This window comes from Corvus moneduloides, chromosome 5 (assembly GCF_009650955.1).
Source record: "Corvus moneduloides isolate bCorMon1 chromosome 5, bCorMon1.pri, whole genome shotgun sequence".
NCBI lineage: Eukaryota > Metazoa > Chordata > Aves > Passeriformes > Corvidae > Corvus > Corvus moneduloides.
In genome coordinates, this window is record NC_045480.1 from 2,816,839 (window position 1) to 2,838,501 (window position 21,663).

Here is a 21,663-nt window from a genome sequence, read left to right on the forward strand (position 1 = left end):
ATTGGAAGGGTAGATGGAGTTCTTGCCCTTCCTGATACCTGCTGCTATGTCATAGGGGTATAGGAACTTTCTGCTCAGGCTGGACACAAATGGGATCAGCTGCACACTGCAGGGAGACCGTACCAGAGTCTGAGATGCTCTGGGGAGACCTTGTAGCACCTTCCAGTGACTTAAAGGGCTTGAAACAAACTGGTCTAGGGGGAAGGTGTCCCTGCCCATGGCAGAGGGGTGGGATGAGATGCTCTTTAATGGCCCATTCTGTGATTCTAAAATACAGTAAAGCAGTGAAGAAGCAACAACCTGGAGTAGTTAACGTTGCTCCAGGTTGCTCTGAGCCCCATCCAACCTGGCCTTGGACACTTCCAGGGATGGGGCAGCCACAGCTTCTCTGGACAACCTGTGTCAGTGTCTCACCACCCTCACAGGGAAGAATTTCTTCCAGTATCCCATCTAACCCTGCCCTCTGACAGTGGGAAGCCATTCCCCTTTGTGCTGTCATTCCAGGCCCTTGTCCAAAGTCCCTCTCCAGAGCCCCTTTAGGAAGGGGCTCTAAGGTCTCCCTGGAGCCTTCTCCAGGCTGAGCACCCCCAGCTCTCCCAGCCTGACTCCAAAGCAGAGGGGCTCCAGCCCTCAGAGTTTCTCTGTGGCCTCCTCTGGACTCACTCCGGAAGCTCCACGTCCTTGTTACGTTGGGGCTGCAGATCTTGACACAGCACTGCAGGTGGGGTCTCACCTGAGTGGGGCAGAGGAGCAGAATCACTTCCCTCATCCTGCTGTGTCCAGTAACTTACTCATCCTGAATTCCTGCTGTCAGTACAACTTTCCAAAATCTGCTCTTCCTGCTGGCAGGGAGCAGGAGGGAGCTCAGCCCCCTGGGGCCTGGCTGCAAAGTGCAGCCATCACGCCTGGAGCTTGGCCTGGGGTGGGAAAGGTCCATCAGCCCTGAATGGCTGCTCCTCCCTCCCAATACTTTCCTTCTGCCCAAAAGTCCAAGAAGTGCCTCCATAAAACTAAGGACAACCAGTATATGCAAGAGGGAGGTGTTGATTTTGGTGTGTCAGGGCTGCTTTCCAGAAGAGCTCGAGGTGTTCATCCCTTGCTCAGTGCCCAGTGCTGAAGGAGAAAGGGACAGTCCTTTAAACACACTCTCTGCCAGGAGAGGGAATGTGGGAGCTGCTCTTCCTGTTAAAGATAAAATGGTTATTCCCTAACAAGAGGGACAAAAAGGCACTTGCCTTCTCCATGCTTTCTGTAATTCAGGGGAGATCCATGAGATCCCAAACCAGCCGCATCCATACCAAGGCTCTCTTCTCTGATGCTTTACTTGCCTGTGAAATTCTTCCCATGTTTTTCCATACATTTAAGCAACAACTTGTATGCTTTGCCTTTTCATGTCAGATTTCTCTTGTGAAACAGCTGGTTTGTCACCACCTCAGACTGGGGAAAACACGTGTTCAGGTCGCTGCTGTGAAGTGCCGGGATTGTCACAGTTTTTCTGTAGCACTTTAAAGCCTCATTAGCAGGAGATGGTGCAGGAGGGAGCTGTGTCCCTGCACATCTTTTACTAACAGGCCAAAAAGCCTTTTACTAACTATAATAAATTGGTTTGATGCTTCACTCTTGACTTCTTGTGATTTGTTGGATGAAGAGCAGGAGGTTGATGATGCTGTGGCTGGAGGAAACAGTCTGAAGGGCTCTGATGGCAGTGACACAGAGAGACAGGCCATCGGTGCCAGGAGGAGGTGACAGGGTTCAGGGGCAGCTTCCAGACCTCCTTTTGGAAAAAGCACAGGTCGTGGTCCAGAGGATGCCCACCACGGCAGGTCCTTCTGTTGGTGGTAGGATGCCCAGGATGAAAACAGGGAAGGTGGTTCCTGAGGCAGCCAAGAGCTGAGCAAGTCAGGATGTTGTCACCAAAGAGGAACTGGACAAGTTCTGGGAGGAGAAATGCACCAAGCTGCAAAGTCAGTCCCCTGAGAAACTGTTTGGGAGAAACAGCCACAGGGAACTGTGGCTGGAAGGGAAAGATCCTCAGGACTGGGTGTAACCAGGTGGACACAATGCACAGATGTGTGCTGAGCTTGGTACCTCACCAAGGCCAGGATCCTGCTTCATCCATTATCCAGAGTCTCCCAGTTTCTCATGTTGAATTCTATCCCAGCATCCTGCACAGAAAAGGGGCACGTTTTCCATATTGGGCTGCCTTAGCCATGCTGGGTTCAGCTCTGGAGGTGGTTGCTCCCCAGGTTTGTCTTCTTGTCCCCTGAACAGCTCTGACATGCAGTGTGCCTTTTGGGGGTAAACAGGAAGTTTTTGGGATGGAACAGCCATTTCCTATGCCCTCTCCATGCTCCTGAGGGCCCTGCTTTGTCCCAATAGCTGAGATACCCCATGAGCTCCCCTTGCTTTCTGCTCTCCATGAGCTCTTACAGCCCAGGTGTGTCAAACACATTCATCAGGGGTTGAAAATACTCAGAGCTTCAGGCAGCAGAGCTCAGCAAGTTCCTTTTTTTACCCAAATGAAGGCCACACTGCTCTGAAGGAGGTTATTTGTGTTCAGAGAGCTCATCCTTTATCTTCTGTCACTGCCAACCCCATTTATCCACTTCCTCCACTCACCCAACAGGATATTAAAATACACCAACTAAATTTGACTGATCCCTTTGTCCTGTTTTCACCCTGGTGTCCAGAAATCAGCACATTCTCTCGGGAATTATCACACCTTTGTGGAATGTTGGTCACTGATCCCTCCAGTATCAAATTAATGCCTGAGGATTGCGGTGAGCTGAGATTACCCCGGGGCAGGTGAGGAGCACCCTGGGTCACTGGGCTGCAGCTCCATGCTTGGTGTGCTCTTCGTGTGCCAGACAACAATTGACATTTCACACGGAAATCTCCATCGCCTTACAGTGAGAGCTCTTACGGCATCCTGTAGTCTGGGAATCTGTGTTTTCCTTTCAATTTTCATCCTGTTGGTTGTTCCTTACACCCCTCTTCATGGATGCCTCAATTTTTCTGCCACCTGCGTGTTTCCTGCTGCGGTTGTTGATAAACATGGGATCAGGATTGAAAGATCAGAATGCATCCACACTAGAATTATGGGATGTAAAGAAGAGCTGAGGATTTTAAGATCTTAGGAAGAAATTCTTCTCTGTGAGGGTGGTGAAGCCCTGGCACAGGGTGCCTAGGGAAGCTGTGGCTGCCCCTGGATCCCTGGAAGTGTCCGAGGCCAGGCTGGACGGGGCTTGGTACAGCGTGGGATAGTGGAAGGTGTCCCTGCCCATGGCAGGGAAGGAACTGGATGGTCTTTAAGGTCCGTTCCAGGCTGTGGGGTACAGGCTCGCCATGATGGGTGGCAGACCCGCCCCATGCCATGTGCATCGCTATCTGCATATGCAAATAATATTCAAATCAGCCCCTCCGCGCGGCCCAGCCCAGCCGGGCCTACTGCGGTTCTTCCTTTCGGCCCCCTGTGTTGCCATAGTTACCCCGAGCTGTCAATCACCGCGCCTTCTCCCGCCCCGCTCGGCCAGCTCTCTCAGTCATTGGGCAGCTGGCGTGTCAATCTCGCTCCAGAGGAAGCCCATAGGTCAGAGCTGTCGCATATTGACCCGCCTCACCCAGGCGCACGCTCTCGATTGGGCAGCCGCGCTTGTCACTCTACGCCGCCGAGAGCAGGAGGCGGGCCCAGCGGCTTGCTGCCGCACAATACCCGCCTCCCATTGGCGGATCCTCCTGTCGCTCTGCGCCGCGGGGGGCGCGGATTGGCGGCCGCCTCACGGCGTATCCCGCCCCGCGGGGCCGTGCGGCGCAGGCGCGCCGGGGGCGGTGGCTGCGGCGGTGGCGGCTGAGCGGGGCCGGAGCGGGGCCGGGCGGCCCATGGGGCCGGGCCGCGCTGCCGATGGAGCCGCCGCGCAGCTGTGGCGATGGCGCGGAGGAGGAGAAGAAGCCGCGGCGGCGGGGTGGCGGCGCGGACGCCGGGCCCTCCCAGCTGCGGCGGCGGAGCAGCGGCGGCGCGGCGGGCGCGGACAGCGCGGCGGGTCCGCAGCCCCGCGAACGCGGCGGGTCCGTGAGCCGGCAGCGGCGGGACTCGGTCCGCAAGAACCGCCCGCGTGAGTGCGGGGGAGCGGGAGCGGAGCGAGAGCGGAGGGGGGGAGAGGCGGGGGGGCTGAGAGGATGGGCAGGGGGCGGGGCGGGGCTTGTGGTAATGAGCGCGGTGGGTGGGGCTGTGGCGGGTGGGGGCTGCAGGGGCGTGGTCTGGGGAGGTGGGGCTGGGGGCGACGTGGGGCGCAGCAGGGAGGGATGGGGACACGGGGACGGCGCTGTGAGATGGGCACGGCATGGGCAGCGTGGGCACAGCACGGCGGGGATACGGTGGGGTGAGGATTTGTACAGCGTGGCCAGTATGGGGACAACGCAGTGGAGTGATGGCATGGGCGCTGCATGGCCAGTCTGGAACGCGGTGGGGACGCAGTGGAGGGGGGACTTGTCCAGCATGGCCAGTCTGGGGACAGCACGGAGGGACACGGTAGGGTGATGACTTGTCCAGCATGGCCAACTTGGGAACAGCACTGTGGGGTGATGGCATGGGCACAGCATGGCTTGTTTGGGGACAGCACGGTGGGGACACGGTTGGACAGTGACATGGGCTAGGAGGTTGGGGTGAAGGATGGGACAAGCTGCATTCCAGGAGCTCTTGGAGGTTTAGGATGAGGTGACACCTACCTGGTGGGGCAGGACACGGGATGGGGCTGTGGTGGATGCTGAGGTTCCCAAACTGGGGACCTTGGATGGGAAGGAAGGAAAGACAGCTGGTGACAGAGGGTGAGGAAAAGGGCACAGCAGGACAGATGGAGGGACCAGGGTGTGAGGTTGTGGGGCTGGACTGGTAACTGTGAAAGCAAAGCAATGGAGAGCAAAGGGAATAGTTTAAATTTTGGGAGGGAAGAACCCCACAGGTTTGGCAGGAGCTGGACACAGATCAAACCAGGCTTTTTAAGGAAAACACCCCATCCCTGTAACCACGTTTGTAAATGTCCTACTGGAAGCAGCAAAATGGATGGCAGCCTTCATTTTGGGAGCAGCAGGAGCTGCCGTGCAGGTGCCGTGGCTGTCACTGACTTCAGCCATGTTTGAGGAGGAACTGAGCGATTATTCCTTGACTTCTGCTGGAGTCCTTCCTCCTGGAAGGAACTTTCCATACCTGAAAATGAAACAACCTAGGTGTAATTCCTTGGTACCTGCACAGCTGTTAAAAAGATGTGAGCAAGAAATCTGGGCTGAAAACAGGGATCAGGATTCTGCTGCATCTCGGCTGTGACTGGCAGCACCAAGATGTTGTTACTGTATTCGAGCGAAGTTTTAAGAGTGTTCCTGATCTTTTTTTGGTTGCTGGTGAAAAAGGCAGCTTCTCTTTCGCCCTTAGGGTGAAAAATAGGAATAGGGATCCGTGGGGCTGTTAATTAGAGACCTGTTAGTTAAAAGGCTGCAGGGACATGAAGGAGATCTCTGGTATGAGAATGAGGGAGGACTTAAAGCTCTGCGTTAGGTGATGATTCTCCTCTGCCTTGCTCGGGGCAGTTTCTGTGTCTTCTCTGGAAAATGTGGTTTAAAGTTGGATGCTGAGAGAGGCGTGGGACACTTTAAGGAAAACAGGTGTTCTGGCAGCTTCCAGTCTGTAAGGTCAGCATGGTGTGATTTGGGATTACAATGTAGTCTGACTTTCCTAAATGATTCTTGCGATAATTGGAAGAGAAATGGACTGGGGCAAGTGTGTCCCTTAGCAGGGACAGTGCCTGATATCACAGTAAATCAGTTTCAGAGTTAAAATGCTCCATCCCACCTTAAGGAAGACTCAAGCCAGAATGAAGGGGAAGCGCTTAATGGGCATGGGATCAAAAATATCCTACTTTAGCTCCCACTTGTCTGGTGCTGGCATGTGGCAAACGAGCTGGGTGACCTTGAGGCTTGTCTTGCCTGGCTGTGCTGGCAGATGCCCTGGCAGATGAGCCCTGCTTCCCTAGGAGTGGAAGGATTTCAGCAGGCTCGTGATTCTCCTTCCTCCTCATCCCTCTGTGCCTGTTAGGTACAGTCAGGGCTGTTTCACTGCGGAGATCAGGGAAGAAGGCTGGATTTGGGATAGATCTGAAATAAACAGTGCACCCAACATCCCAGCTAAATTTTCATTCCCTGGAAGTTTAAATCCCTGTTTAAAAGTCATGTGGGTGTGGCGCTTGAGGACATGGATTAGGGGTGAAGATGACGGTGCTGTGTTAACGGTGGGAATTGATCTCAGAGGTCTTTTCCGCCCTGAATGATTCAGTGAAATGTTTTCTGGTGCACTTAAGGAACTTTACTGAAGACACTGTGATTTTCCGTGTGCCCCTGGCAGAAGGGGGAGAAGTCAAGGACACTGTTGCTCTCAGAAGGGTCTGAGAAGTGTCCCTGAAAACATGGAGATTTCTTGAAGCTTTGGAGTGTTGTGTTGGGAAAGGAAGCCTGACAGGGTTATTAGTGCAGGCAGACATGTCATATACAAAAACTTTATCAGCTCCAGGGACAACACAGGAAAATTCCCTTCTGATACCGAATTATCAGTGCCATTATTGAAATCCATACTTAAAAAATTGGACTGGAAAGATCCCAGATGAGTAAAGAGGATATTCCCATCATGGTCCATAACGGAGCTGTGGCTGTGGGCAGGGTGAAGGCAGAAACCTGATGATGAACAGGTCATAATGAGCAGGGGAATGTTTTTTTAATGAATCTTTTTTATAAGAGAGATAGATCCGCATTTCAGTTCATCAGCTTTTCCCCCTTTTCCTCTTCTTCCACTCTCTCCTTGCTCCTCCTGAAATCCTGGGATACTCAACAGAGATGAGTTTAGGTTATTTCCCTGGTTAGCAAAATGTGCTTCTCCCTTCTGTAGCTTGTTTGTTTGTTCCCTGAGAAAAAAATACTCTTTCCTTTCAACTGATTGCTTTTAAAAAAGTTTTAGTATCTTCTATCAGAATCGTGCGAAGACACATGACTTTAAATTTTCTATACAGAAAGTATCCAAGAAAAGGTAAAAATAAAATGCTGTTTTGTCACTTCTTTGGTAGTACAAAATTTAAGCTTTGATGTTTAAATATCTTTTTCTGTTTTGGAATGGTGTATGAAATATGAATTCCTGTCAGAGCCTGTTTTTAGGGATGGGAGGAAATGTAGACTTAGTGTCACTTTATATTAAGTGCTAATGAATTGTATTTTTTCTCAACTGTAAATTTTTCAGCATGGTATAACACTATTAAAATATAATATTGAATATTTCAGAGTAAGCCTAGAGGTGCTGTCACACGCTGAACTAAATCATCAGACTAATCTTTTTAGCTCCTGATATAATTGGCTCAGAAGTTAAGGATCACTCTGAAATACAACTCGAGCTGCTTGTTTTGTGATGAAAATCCACCATGGAGATCTTTAATTATATCACCTCTTTCATCTTGACAGTTCTGCAGCTTCCAGAATAAATCTGTTGAGGGCTTTTTTTATTTACACAGTGTTCAGTTTTATGAAGTAATTTACATATCAGATAAAGGCAATTTCTTTTTATTGCCCCAAAGATCTTACAGTCTGACTGTGAAAGGGATTTGAAGGGAGGGTGGCAGCTCTTGCTGTGGGCACACAAAGTATCCTTGAGCTTTTCTGGGATTATTTAGTCGGAGCTGTGAGCCCTTAACTTTGTTTGCAGACCAGTCTTTTGTTTATTGCTGTTTTTTGTATATCCATAGATCTGCCCCTGAGAAGAAGGTTTGTTTTTAAGACAAAGAGCTGTTTACCTGAAAATATACAGAGAGAGCTGCTTTTAAAATTGTCTGTGCTCGAGGATAGCAAGTTGTCAGGCCAATGGTTTGGGTTGGGAGGGACCTTCAAAACCATCTCATTCCACCCCCTGCCATGGGCAGGGACACCATCCGCTATCCTGGCCTTGGACATTTCCAGGGATGGGGTAGCCACAGCTTCTCTGCCCAACTCACTGAGAACGGGATTCATGGCTCTCATCCTCCAGTAAAGCAACAGAGTTTCTCTAAGGAGACAGATTGCAGGAGGTTTGGAGCTGAGAGCAGAGGATTTCCTGCCTTTCTTGGAAATGCCCAAACACCCAAGGAACAGCTAAACATTTCCCAGAAGGTGCTGGGCAGGAGGAGAGCCCAGGGGGTCCATACAGTGATGTGCTTCCCTTGCCAGCCTCGGGATTTGCCATCCTTCCCGTTGTTCTCCAGCTGGTGAGCGCTTGGAAAGGGAGCACTTGGAAAGGAGATGTGTGAGACTCATCCCAGCACAGAGATCTCCAAGTAGCAGCAGGGAGGAGGTGATGAGAGGCAGTGTTTGCATTTCCTGCCCTGGCCATTGATGCTGGTGTCTGGTTATTCCAGCAGAACCTTCTGACTGAGCAAAATCTGCCTCGGGGATGCCCGGGGGCTCCTGGATGCCGGCAGTTCTCCCGCTGCTCCTCGAGATCTGCGGCAGCTCTCTTGGAAAAATTGCTTCAGAGGCTTACAAGGGAGAGATCTCTGGATGGCTTTCATCTGCTGGGAAAAAAAATAAATCAGTGTTTCAGGAGAAATCTTGGTGGCAGATGGTGATGGCGTTGATCCAAGAGAGCTTCCTCCTCCCTCCGTTGGATTTTTCTAGTTCTCAGACATGGAAGAGCTGTCACTGCCCTGCATGTTCTTGTTGGATGACTTCCTGTAAGTGTCAGGAAAAAATCCCCAGTTCTTCATGTCCTTGGAATGATTTCCTCCTCTTGTCTGTGTGCCATTCCCCTTTCCTACAAAAAAGGGTTTATAGGGAAGTTTTGTCCCTGTAATGGATTGAGTTCTCCAACAGGTGTTACTGCATAGGGAATCCTTTGCAGCAGGTAGAGAAGTACTTAATTCTGAGCTCACACATTTCTTCCTTGGATTCTTAACCTGTGGCTAGGATGTATATAATGAGAGATCCATAATTAACAATGATTTGGGGTAAGTTAATTACCTTAATAGGCTGTCTTTTCAAATTTATCCCTGGTGACTTACAGGGAAGGTACAGCTGAGCTGCTGCAGATGGAGAATGCCAGCTGCTCCGTACGGAGCCTTTCCAGCTGGTGCCACAGGGATGTGTGAGCCAGCTCTGGTCAGAAGTTGTGTCCCAGCTCAGGGGGCTCGATTTTCTTTTTAGGGCCAGTGCTGAGTAGAGATAGTGACCCGTGAGCCCAGCCTGGTTGCAGTTACTCCTGCTGGCATCATTCCTGTTTCCCTGTTCCTGGTGAGGCAGATAGTGGATAACTGGTGTGGTTTAACTCCAGGCTTGATGTTCTGCCCAAATAAAAATTAAATTTATGTGTAATAAAAAATTTAAGGTCTTGATGGTACTGGGTATGGGGTGAAGTTTCCAAGGAACTGCTCTTTTTTTTGTGACCAGGAAAGCTGCCTAAACCGATGGACCCAGGTGGTGTTTGCCCTAAAATCTGGAAGGTTTGTGTTGCTGAGTGTAGGAGTTTGGTGTGTGAACTTCACAACCAACTTTAAAACAAATCTGTTACTTTACTGAAGCCGTGCATGTGCCGCCAGCTGAGTGCTGGGAAGTAGGAGCCTGTTAGCTTGTGATGGAGCAGCCCCTGTGGCATTTTCAGGCATTTGGCTTCAGAGCACCGTGTTTTTGGATGTTTGTCTTTCCTGCTGCACATTAGTGAGACCATTTCCAAGTCCCCAACCTCTGCTCTTTCCCCATTTTTACCCCTGTATAGCCTGGCAAAGGGAGTTTGGGGGAAGATTGTTGTCTAAATATAATGGTGGGGATGCTTTAAAAAAAAAGTCTAATGCAGTAATCAAATTGCATATTTTGACAGGAACAAATATATTCCAGGAATCATGGAATGGTTGGTGTTGGAAGAGACCTTAAAGACAATCTTGTTCCAACCCCCTGGTGTGGACAGGGACACCTTCCACTATCCCAGGTTGCTCCATGCCCCATCCAGCCTGGCTTTGGACAGTTCCAGGGATGGGGCAGCCACAGCTTCTCAGTGCCAGGGCCTCATCATCCTCACAGGGAAGAATGTAATCTAAATGTAATCTAATATGTAATCTAAATCTCTCTTTTTAGTTTAAAACCTTTCCCCTTTGTCTTATCACTATCTGCCTGTGTAAAAGTCCTTGGATTGCCCCTGCTCCCTCCCTCTGCTGGGCTGCCATTCAGATTCTTTTCCCTTTCGTTCATGAAAAGTTATTTTTGTGTCTGTTCTTGTTTGAAGTAAATGCCTCAGAAATGGAGAGTGATTGGGATTTGGATGTGTCTCCGAAAATAGAACTTGCATCTTCTTTCAAGATTTCTTTTGGTGATGGTTGGGGGTGGCCTCTACGGAAATACATAAAAATAACTTGGTGGATTAAAAATACTTTGGGGAGCTGCCGGTGCCAGGAGCTCCTGGGAGCTGGAAAGCTCTGGAAGGGCCTGTACAGCTACCAGAGAATGTGTCCTCCAACCTGTCAGGCTCTGCCTGTGCTAAGATTGTTCCCTGAAGAGCCTGACATGAGGGATTCCTGCTCCAAAGGGAGAGGGATGAGGGCTTCTCCATGTTCCACCCTTATCTGTTTGCAGATAAGGAGTTTTACTAAACCCCGAGATGCTGTTTTCCAGAGGAACGTTGGTAACGTCTATGTTGGAGCATGTCCAGAGAAGGGAACGGAGCTGGGGAAGGGTCTGGAGCAGCTGAGGGAGCTGGGAAAGGGGCTCAGGCTGGAGCAAAGGAGGCTCAGGGGGGACCTTGTGGCTCTGCACAACTCCCTGACAGGAGGGGGCAACCGGGGGGGTCGGGCTCTGCTCCCAGGGAACAGGGACAGGAGGAGAGGGAACGGCCTCAAGCTGGGCCAGGGGAGATTTAGATTGGATGTTAGAGAAAGTTTCTTCATGGAAAGAGCAATCAAGCATTAGAACAGGCTGCCCAGGGCAGTGGTGGAGTCCCCTTCCCTGGAAGGATTTAAAAGCTGTGTGGATGTTGCACTTGGGGACGTGGGTCAGTGGTGGCCTTGGCAGTGCGCTGTTAATAGTTGGGATTGTGGAGGTCTTTTCTGACCTGTATGATTCTATGATTCAGGTTTATTTTCTAAGAGTTCCTTTTTTCCTTCTGGAAGCTACCATAAGGGTTGAATCCTGCTCCCATAAGCCCTAACATGTGGCTACATTTTTCCCTTTGCTTTGGAGCCTGTGCATCTCATTAGCTCCAGCCTCTCCTTTAGCTCATTAATAGTGATACTAATCTGTTGCAGTTCCCAGCTCTAATTGCAGATTCCATCAGATCAGGGGTTTCTCTTGATCTTTTCCAAGAAGCTCATTATCTAACACAGCTGTAAATGTTGCTGGGCCTGACACTGATGCATATTTTGGACCACGGGGGAATTTGACTAATAAAATAATCCAATTAGACATTTGTTTTTGTCTCCCTGCGGCATCTTAGATTGCTTGTCTACCTCAGCTCTGTTGTAATTAGGGAACGTTTGTACATCCCTTTGATGTAAAAGCACGGGTGTTATCCGTGGCTCTGGCTCTGGTTCAGAACTTTGGAAAAGGAATAGCTAGGGATTAAACCTGCAGCAGGATCTGGCAAGGGTATGGATGCTGTCAGACCTGTGGGGAGGGATGTCAGCGTTCGAGTGTTGTACAGCAAATATTCGGAGCCCCTGAATGTGAGGGATCTCTAAATAGGAGCTGTCTCTTGTCAAAGACAGACCAGGCTGCCAACATTCCTGAAAATGGAGAGACCACATGGGTCCTTAGAGAACTGCATTAATTAATTCAATGAAAACTGTTTTCATGGAATCACAGGATGGTTTGGGTGGGAAGGGGCCTTAAAGACCATCCTGTTCCAACCCCCTGCCATGGGTAGGGACACCTTCCACTAGAAAGGTGCTCGTGCTATGGCTGTGCCATACCCTGTCTCATTTTCTCTTTGTCTTCTCTCTGCAGTCTTTCCCTGGTTTGGCTTGGACATCGGAGGGACCTTGGTCAAACTGGTTTATTTTGAACCCAAGGACATCACGGCCGAAGAGGAAGAGGAAGAAGTGGAAAACCTCAAAAGCATCCGCAAATACCTGACATCAAACGTAGCCTATGGCTCCACAGGCATTCGGGATGTGCACCTTGAGCTCAAGGACCTTACCCTGTGTGGACGTAAAGGCAATCTGCACTTTATACGCTTTCCTACTCATGACATGCCTGCTTTTATCCAAATGGGAAGCGAAAAGCACTTCTCGAGCCTCCATACTACCTTATGTGCCACGGGAGGTGGAGCGTACAAATTTGAGCAGGACTTTCGCACAGTAGGCATTTTTGGCTTCTATACCATTAGGATCTGGTAGTGACGTTTCTTTGAAAGCTTAAAACTAGAAAACTTTCTCTGCACACTCTAAAGCTTCTCTAAATCTTCATTTTGACGCTGTCCCTAACTCCAGTTAAACTTGGCATGTGGAGTCAAATTGGCATCTCCAAATTAAAACACTTTCTGCCCTGAACATAACTCTAAAATTATTCATTAATGATCTTTCTTACAAATCTTCCTCTCTGTTTTTAATCTCTGCTTGTGCTAATCTCAGTCTTGTGGTGTTGTTTTTTTTTCCTCATTGCTGTCTTTCTCCTGCTTTATTTTCTTCCTTTGCTCACCTGGTTTCATTTCTGACACCTATGTGAATGAGCTGGTTGAGGTTCAGGCAGATTTTGTGGTAAATGTAACTGTCAGGAAGTTCATAGTTGGGATTTGACATCATCATGTGACTTCATTCTAAGTGGGATCCTTGTTCATGGTGAAAAACATGATAAATACTTGTTTAGTCAGGGCTTGGAAAAATGCAGATAAAAAGGCTTTTATAGAATCATTAAGGGTGAAAAGCCATCTAAGATCATCAAATCCAACTGTTCCCCCAGCACTGCCAAGGTCACCACTGACCCATGTCCCCAAGTGCCACATCCACATGGCTTTTAAATCCCTCCAGGAATGCAGACTCCACTACTATTTTGGGTAACACAGCCCTTTCTGTTGTTTTTCCCAATATCCCATTTTGTGTGGTCAAGGCAGTGGCATGAGAGGAAAATGATCTTGTAACTTCCTCACTGTTTTTTGATGTTCCTTTGGATGGGTTTTGTGGGATATTTTGGTCAAACAATATAAGTCCCTCCTCATTTTTCCTGGCTTTTTCACACCAGTGCCTCAGCATCAGGGCCTAAGTCAGGCCTGTGGGAATTGCTGGAATTCACTCTGTGTCCATCTGTGGATCCAGATGGTTTTGCCCTGTTCCACACCTGAGGGCTGGGGTATTTAGGAGTCCCTGTGCTCTCCTGTGATCTGTTCTCCCTCAGCCTCTGCAGGGAGCATGGACACAGCTGGATTGAGCTGGCAGTGAATGCATTTTTCCAGCCCTGAGCATAAACCCTTCAAATCCCTCGCTATTTCTTCAATATTCCTCTTTTTTCCTTCCCACCAGATGGGTGACCTTGAGCTTTGTAAGCTCGATGAGCTGGATTGCCTTGTGAAAGGAGTGCTGTACATCGATTCCGTGGGGTTCAATGGACACTCAGAGTGTTACTATTTTGAGAACCCGACGGATGCTGAGAGGTGCCAGAAGTTCCCATTCAACCTGGAGAATCCCTATCCTCTCCTTCTGGTGAACATTGGCTCAGGGGTCAGCATTTTGGCTGTCTATTCCAAAGACAACTATAAACGGGTAACAGGCACCAGGTGAGTGCTGAGGGGGTAAAGGGACTTTGATTTTAGGGTCTGGAGCACATTCCTGCTTTGTAAATGGCATTTTCAGGGATGAGCTGCAATAAAGGTGGTGAGAGGAATGACCAAGCTCCTGCTCCTACTGCGGTTGCTCCCTGCCAGCAAAAATCCCTCCTGGAAAAGAGGATCTGGATTTCATGTTTTGGTGTCTTTACTGCAGCCAGTCTATATCAAAGCTGGTCTTTTAGTTGCCCTGCTGCAGGAATTTAAGGGCTTTATTTATTTATTTTATAAGATCACATAGTTTGGGATTGTTAACAACTCGTAGCTTTGATCCAAGAAGTCGAGATTTCCATCCTGACTTCCAAAAGTTGCCAGATTTTGGTGGAAGGGATAATGGCATAGCAGTAATTCCCCAGTTCTTGCCCATCTTGAAGATGTTGCTCTTGTGTCCTGGCAAAGCCAAAGAGTTCTGTGGCTTTAAGCTCTCCTGAATTCCCTGAAAAGTAACAGTAGTAGTAAAAATGATGATGATAATAATGATGATGATGATAATAATGATGATGATGATGACGATGATGATAATAATAATAATTTTAAAGCCTGTCAGTTCAGTTCTTACTCTTACTATACATTATTAGTGGCATCTGTGCACAGTAAAGTGAACAAGACAGAGTTCTTCCCCCAACTTTTGGATATCTCTGCCCTGACACTCCAGTTATCCCTCAGGACTAATACTTATTTTCAGATTAACATCTCTGGATGCTGGGAAGAAAGTGAACAGTGTAACATAAGAAAATGGAGGTCTCATTTCACAACATGGCCTGTGCACAAAGCTGTGAGGGCGAGGGATTCCTCACAGGCTGTAAGTTACATGAGAGGAACAGACTTTCAGGAAAATGCTGCTTTTCCAAGATAATTCTCCCTAAAACAATGTGTCAGGAATGGGGTGACCTGGGCTAACTGGAACGCAGAGCTGAACAATGTGAGCTTTCATCTTCATTTTGCTTTACTTGCAGCCTTGGAGGGGGAACCTTCTTTGGCCTCTGCTGCCTTCTGACGGGCTGCTCCACGTTCGAGGAGGCCCTGGAGATGGCGTCCCATGGGGACAGCACCAAGGTGGACAAACTGGTGCGGGACATCTACGGAGGAGACTACGAGCGCTTTGGGCTGCCAGGCTGGGCTGTGGCATCCAGGTAACGCCCTGCCTGGTTCTCATCTTGGTTTGATTGCCACTGGAGATCCTGCAAGGATGAAAAACTGGATTTAGGTGCCTTAGGAGAGCAGCAGTTCCTAAGAGATCTAAGTTACTGATAGCAATGCTTTTTAAAGGTAGCAGTCAATCCTTCAGGAGGAATCACTTTGGTTAAATTGGCAGTTCTTGTTTTCACCTGGAATTCTGATGGGACCTTTAACCCTAAAACTGTCTTTACAGCTTTGGAAACATGATGAGCAAGGAGAAGAGGGAATCTGTCAGCAAGGAGGACCTGGCCAAGGCCACTTTGATTACCATCACCAACAACATTGGTTCCATAGCGCGGATGTGTGCCCTTAATGAGGTATTTTGGGAATCTCTTCCCTTGCTGCCTGCCTGAGGAACACGCCTCTCTTTGGGAGCAGCTCTGGGGACCACTGGGAGAGGAGGAAGGAGGGATAGAGGGTGTAGAGGCTGGATATCTTTTCCTGTGTTGTTTTTACGAATTGTGCTGGATTTCTTGGCCAAGCCCCACCACTGCCACGGCCGTTGCTGGATCTCTGTGCTTTCAGCTTCTTTACAGTGCTGCCTTGTTGCATTCATGTCAAGCAGCATTGTACAGGGCTATGAAAGAGCAGAGACATGCTCTGCACTCCATCCTGAGCCTGCTTCCATGGGATGGGCCAATGGCATCCAGCATCCTCCTGACTCCTCTGGCTCTGTCTTCATTGCTGCCAAAATGAGGCAAGACATGTCCTAAACAGCCTTGCTCCTAATGTATCTGCTCATTCCTTGCTCTGGAGCTCAGCTGAATGAAATGAGGATCCTGAATAGTTCAGGGGAAGTGTTAATCAATGTGGGGAGGGAGGGAAAATCCGTAGAAGGATGTGAGTTCAGGAGCAGGTAAGACTTGATCCTGGTTCCTCAGTAAGAGGAGGAACTGAATTATTTTCTTGTTGGAGAACAAGAAAGCTTCAGAGCTTGCATCAGAACTATTTTAGGGTGGAAAAGTAAGGCTGGAAGTCTGGTTTAAATCCAAAATACCACTACTTGGTTGGTCTTTCCCTTTCTTTAAAAATTGTTTTGATTAAGGGCTCCTAATCAGTTTGTTTTCCCCCCATTTAACAGTAGAGTCACTCAGGTGTTTCATGATGAGTCAAAGGCCAGAGCTGGGAGGAGAGAGGGAGATGGCACTTGATGATCAGTGTTCCCAGGCAGTATAAGGATTTCCTAGGAAAATCAGCTATTCTATCCAAATTCATGAGTTCGAAAGGCTGTAGATTGGCCTGGGAATTTCTGCAAGAGTCTGAGGAAGAGCCTGGCTTCAAATGGCCTGGTCCTGCTTTCTAATGGAATTGTGGATGGTTTTCTGCAGGTTCTGCCAGACACTTTCAGCAGGCACTTAAATCATAGAATTTCCAAACCATTTAGGTTGAGAAGTCCTTTAAGATCATCAATCCCAACCATTCCCCCAGCACTGCCCAGGCCACCACTGACCCACATCCCCAAGTGCCACATCCACACGGCTTTTAAATCCCTCCAGAGATGGGGACTCCACCACTGTCCTGGGCAGCTGTGCCAGGGCTGGACAGCCCTTTCCATGAAGAAATTTTCCCTCATATCCAACCTGAGCTTCCCCTGGCCCAGCCTGAGGCCGTTCCCTCTCCTCCTGTCCCTGTTCCCTGGGAGCAGAGCCCGACCCCCCCGCTTGCCCCCTCCTGTCAGGGAGTTGTGCAGAGCCACAAGGTCCCCCCTGAGCCTCCTTTGCTCCAGCCTGAGCCCCTTTCCCAGCTCCCTCAGCCTCTCCTGGTGCTCCAGCCCCATCCCCAGGGGGGGTTTTCATCATTGCAAGCAGAAAATAGAATTTAGCCTTAATATTCCTTTTTTTCCCCCTTAACACTTGCAGAACATCAACCGTGTGGTGTTCGTGGGCAACTTCCTTCGGATCAACACCATCTCCATGAGGCTCCTGGCCTACGCCCTGGACTACTGGTCAAAGGGACAGTTAAAAGCACTTTTCTTGGAACATGAGGTGAAATTCCTTTTTAAAATTTGTCTCATGGCAAAATGCACATCCTTGGAGTGCTCTGTAAACAGCCAGTGGAGCTGTTGGGTGCACAGTGCTGGAGGCTCTCAGGGCTTTGTTGCTACAGCCACAGCTATATTTTATTTTATTTTTTATTTTATAAAGTACCTCCCTGTAGTTGTATCTTTCCCCTCTCCTTTATATGTTGTTAAAATTACATCATGTGTTTAATAGCCTGGAGAAGGGAAGGCTCCAGGGAGACTTTCCAGTGCCTAAAGGGACTCCAAGAGAGCTGGAGAGGGACTTGGGACAAGGGATGGAGTGACAGGACGAGGGAGAATGGCTTCCCACTGCCAGAGGCAGGGTTAGATGGGATATTGGAAAGGAATTGTTCCCTGGGAGGGTGGGGAGGCCCTGGCACAGAGAAGCTGTGGCTGCCCCTGGATCCCTGGAAGTGTTCAAGGCCAGGTTGGATGGAGCTTGGAACAGCCTGGGATAGTGGGAAGTGTCCCTGCCTGTGGCAGGACATGGAACTGAATGATCTTTAAGGTCCTTTCCAACCCCAACCATTCCCTGATTCCATGGGTATTGCTGTTCTGTGTGAGGTGGATTTTCACTGGATGTTCCTTCTGCTCCTCAGGGTTACTTCGGCGCAGTCGGTGCTCTCCTGGGACTCCTGGACTCAGCCTGACTCTGTGTAGGATCTCTGTTGGACCTATGGATTCAGGTCACTCCCTGGGCCACTGAGCCCGTGGTTTGGGGGTCACTGAGCCCACGTTTCGTGTCACAGCCCCTGCTGTGACTGTTCCACTGTTGTGGCCTGTCAGGACAGCGCAGGGATGGGTGTCTGCAAGAGTTGAAATCCATCTGGGATTACAGCGCAGGTTTGTTCAAAGGATGTGATTGGAATACACTGGCTGGACGTGGGGGTGCATGGGAAGGTCTGTGGGGCATTTCAGTCATATGAAATTGCCCTTTTTAGGTAGTTTTACTCCGTGTTTAATGATGGTGACAAAGCAGTGCGCGGGCACTCTGCTCCGTCCATTGCGATTACTTGGAGTGCTGAGTGCCCAGGTCAGTTCTGTGTTCACAATCAGAGGTTCTCCATGTGCTGGAAAACGGTCTGGGAAGGGGGAAGAGCATCAGCACAGCCCTGGTGTGTAACTCCATATGGCCCACTGGATCCACAGTGTGACACAGCTGTGCTCTCAGCCAGGCTTTATCCTGTTCCACACGTCCTTATCCCTGTCCTAGGGACGGAAGGTACAGCACGGCATGGATCTGTGCCTCAGGGTGATTCCCATTTCAGCCTGCAGCGCTCCTACACAGTCCTCAGCACCCTTTGGGATGGTGTTAGGGGTGTCTGTCAGCCTCCAGCCTTGAGATCTAAATTCGAGCATGGAATAGGGATGTTTGTTTGTTTGTTTGTCTGGGATTTTCTCTCTCCCAAACTCGGCTGCACAGAACTCCACCAAAGAGATGCTTCCTTCAGTCACACTTGGATCTCTGTAGTATTCCATGTTACATTTATTAGAGGCTACACTCCTGTCATTTTGGGGGAATCCTCCCCTTTCCATGCATGCTGTACTCCCTCTTTTCCCTGTGCATGCTGCCATACAGCCTGCGAGCGGGATGCTGCGGTGTGGAGCCCCTGTGGAAGTTGCACCCTGGGGAAGGGGGGTTGGGATGGATCCTGCACGCTCAATAAATGCTCTCTGAAAGCAACGAGGTATCTGCACCTTCCCTTGGGATGTGAGCTCATGGAGACACGGCCTTGGAAGTGCTCTGGCTTCCCAGTGAGCAGCTCCTTGGAGCACAGGGAAAGCTGTTCAGATCCTTCAGATCAGGTCACGGTGTCAGGGTAATTATCCCAGGGTATCGGGATGACCATCACCCTGACCTCAACACTCCCTTCCAGTCCTGGTTTCTTTCCAGAGAAACCAATATCCAGCTCTCTGATCCCCTTGTGAGCATGGCTGGAAGTGCTGGACAGCCCCGAGCTCTTCCCTACATCCTGAATCCCACCTGGCTCTGCTCGTTGCTGAATCCCCAGATCTGAGCAGTTTGAGGTGGGTTCCTCATGTGGCAGCTCCCTCTGAAAAGGGAGGAAACGGGTTCAGAGGGTGTTTGCTTTGCTGGGTAGATCTGTGTTCATCTCTAGACCTCAGCTGACTCTGAGCTGGGATTCTGGACACAGCCAGGGATTTGACAACTGGGAAAAAATCTGGGAAGAGAGTGCAGGGCTCATGTGGAAGGTGATCTGAGCTGGCTGGGGAGGAAAATGTTTTTGCTGCAGACTAACACAGGTTTCTGTTGTGTCCTGCTCTGTGTTCATATGATGGTACTGGAAAGGTGAGGGCTGGGAGCAGGATCCTGCAGCTCCGGGAGTGGTTTGGGTTGGATGGGACCTTACAGCCCCTCCTATTCCCACCCCTGCCATGGGCAGGGAACCTTCCACCATCCCAGGTCACTCCAAGCCCCATCCACCCTGGCCTGGGGCAGGGATGAGGCAGCCAGAGCTTCTCTGGGCAGCCTGTTTGGGATCAGCTGAATTCAAGACCTCATTTATTCTTCATTCCTTGTGAAATCACACAAAAGGTTCCCAAATGCTCCATTAAAAACATCTCCATTTCCAGAGTGCTGACTGAAGGGTTTCTAGACTCAGCTCTTGCTGTACCACCTAAAACCCAGCACACACGTACCTGGCTGGCCTTTCACTCACCCACCCTCACGGCCAAAACTCATGGAAAAGGCACAGAAACTTGAGCTTTTTGGAATATCTGTGTGCCTGGGATCTGTGTGGCTCCTTGATGTAAGGGGTCAGTGCTGGGCTGGGCTGGGGAGGGCGTGTGAATCCTTGGGATACACAGGAAAAAGCCTGGCTTTTATTAATCACAGCAGCCTTGGGGGCTGAGGGCTGATGCAGAAGCCACCTTGCAATGGTTCTGCCCTGGAGAGCTGGGAAATCTCTGCAGGGCTGGGAATTCCCAGCAGCAATCCCACAGCCTGATCCACCACAGTCCCTGCTCTGAGGCACTGGTGTCCCTGGGCACAGCATCCTGCAAGTTTTCCACATCCTCACTCTCTACATGTGTGTGTGTGTGACTCCTTTTTCTTGGGAGTTTTGAGTAGATCCAGCACGGTCTGATCCCAGCACCAAAGTTCCTGGCTTATTGTCTATCCTTTTTTTGTAAACTGCTTGGTTTTTTTTCTTCGTTATAAAATACTGCTGTTATTTTTTGTATGCTTCAAACTCTTTGTTTGCTTCTTGTCTCATTCTTGGAGCTCCAGTGCAGTGGGATGGATGGTGGTGGGAAGGAGCAGGAATGTACTGGGGGAGAAATCAGGGTCAACCACTTGGTTGTTAGGTTACTGAAAGTAATTGTTGGCAATCCTTGATTGTTTCTCCTTCCCTGCATGTTTCAGGCTCTGGGAATCACTTGTATTTCAAAGCATTTTAAAGGAGGGGGGGAAAATATTTAAAGAACATTATTATTCTGGGGGAAATTGCAGCGTTTTTGGCTTTGATGAAAAACTTAATTGCTGATCATTGATACGAATGGGATTGGTGGTGGTGCAGTATCAATCCAGAGCAGGAGCTGTGGGGTGGAAGCAGCAAAATAACTGTTCTGTGCAGCTCGGTGGGAGATCCAGACTTTGTCCCAGCAGTGGGAATTGCCTCACACCGAGCTCGTCATCCCAAAAAGGGCTGGAAGGGCAGCCAGGCACTCAGTTCCTGTGGATCCTTCTGGAGGGGGTGAACGGAACATCGGGGGAATGACTTCCCACTGCCGGAGGGCAGGATTAGATGGGATACTGGGAAGGAATTGTTCCCTGTGCGGCTGGGGAGGCCCTGGCACAGGGTGCCCAGAGAAGCTGTGGCTGCCCCTGGATCCCTGGAAGTGTCCAAGGCCAGGTTGGATGGGGCTTGGAGCAACGTGGAAGTGTCCCTGCCCATGGCAGGGAAGGGAATGGGATGGGGTTTGGAGTCCCTACTCATCCAAAGGATTCCATGGTTTGGGTGGTGTTCAGGCGGGATCCGGCGCTAGAGGGCAGCAGCCCCGCGCCGGGCAGGGATCGGGGGACAGCGGGACAGCGACAGCGGGACAGCGACAGCGGCACAGGACGCGTGGGAGTCCCGCCGCCTCCTCCACACCAGCGCCCTGCAGGGATCCCAGCCTGGGGGTGGCCCCAGCTCAGCCACCCCTATGGGGACAATCCAAGGGGATTTTTTCACCCGCCTGGTCAAGCCTTGAGGAAGAGGAGGAGAGGAACAAAGTGAGCAGGAGACGGGGATGGAGCTGCGCCCCAGGAGCTCCCATAGCGCTGAGCCGGGAGCTGAACCCGTCCCAACCCTGCCGAGGTCGGCATGAGGGCGTCCGGGCCGGGATGCGGGATGGGAAGGTTGGTTGGAGGAATATCCTCTCCCTAAGCAGGGAAGCTCACCCGTGCCTGGAACCTGCAAAATCCCCCTTGGCTGGGGGTTTTGGGGTGCGCTGCAGCCCCCCTGCCCTCACGGGATGGTGTCCCCACCGGCGTGGCTGGGAGCGATGCTCTGCTCTGGGACAGGGATGCTGCTGGGACAAGGGGACATGGACAACGTGACCCAACCGCCAGCTCTGCTTCGGTCCCTCCCCTGCTGGGGACATCCCCGGCGTGACAGGGAACAAGGGATGGGGGGACAGAGCCCCTGCAAACACACCCCCG

The 21,663-nt window shown here is 50.3% G+C and overlaps 1 protein-coding gene across 3 annotated transcripts; it reads left to right on the top strand.

Annotated features, from left to right (window-relative positions):
- Positions 1-3,839: 3,839 nt before the first annotated feature.
- Positions 3,840-20,209, top strand: PANK2 (pantothenate kinase 2). Of its 3 annotated transcripts, none has more exons than XM_032109468.1 (7): positions 3,840-4,112; positions 11,986-12,195; positions 13,497-13,750; positions 14,755-14,931; positions 15,171-15,294; positions 16,837-16,962; positions 17,597-20,209. In XM_032109468.1, exons 2-7 carry the CDS (start codon positions 12,130-12,132, stop codon positions 17,645-17,647), a joined length of 798 nt encoding a protein of 265 aa, XP_031965359.1. In that variant the 5' UTR covers positions 3,840-4,112; positions 11,986-12,129; the 3' UTR covers positions 17,648-20,209. The 3 variants fall into 3 exon arrangements, with proteins under 3 accessions (XP_031965359.1, XP_031965358.1, XP_031965357.1); XM_032109467.1 differs by having other exon boundaries at positions 3,842-4,112; positions 11,986-12,338; XM_032109466.1 differs by lacking the exon at positions 3,840-4,112 and adding an exon at positions 8,708-8,732 and having other exon boundaries at positions 11,986-12,338.
- Positions 20,210-21,663: the final 1,454 nt, after the last annotated feature.

Coding starts and splice junctions, on each gene's coding strand:
- PANK2 (XM_032109467.1), top strand. CDS start 3,902: ATGGAGCCGCCGCGCAGCTGTGGCGATGGCGCGGAGGAGGAGAAGAAG. Junction 14,932..15,170: donor GGCTGGGCTGTGGCATCCAG/GTAACGCCCTGC, acceptor CTGTCTTTACAG/CTTTGGAAACATGATGAGCA. Junction 16,963..17,596: donor CACTTTTCTTGGAACATGAG/GTGAAATTCCTT, acceptor TCTGCTCCTCAG/GGTTACTTCGGCGCAGTCGG.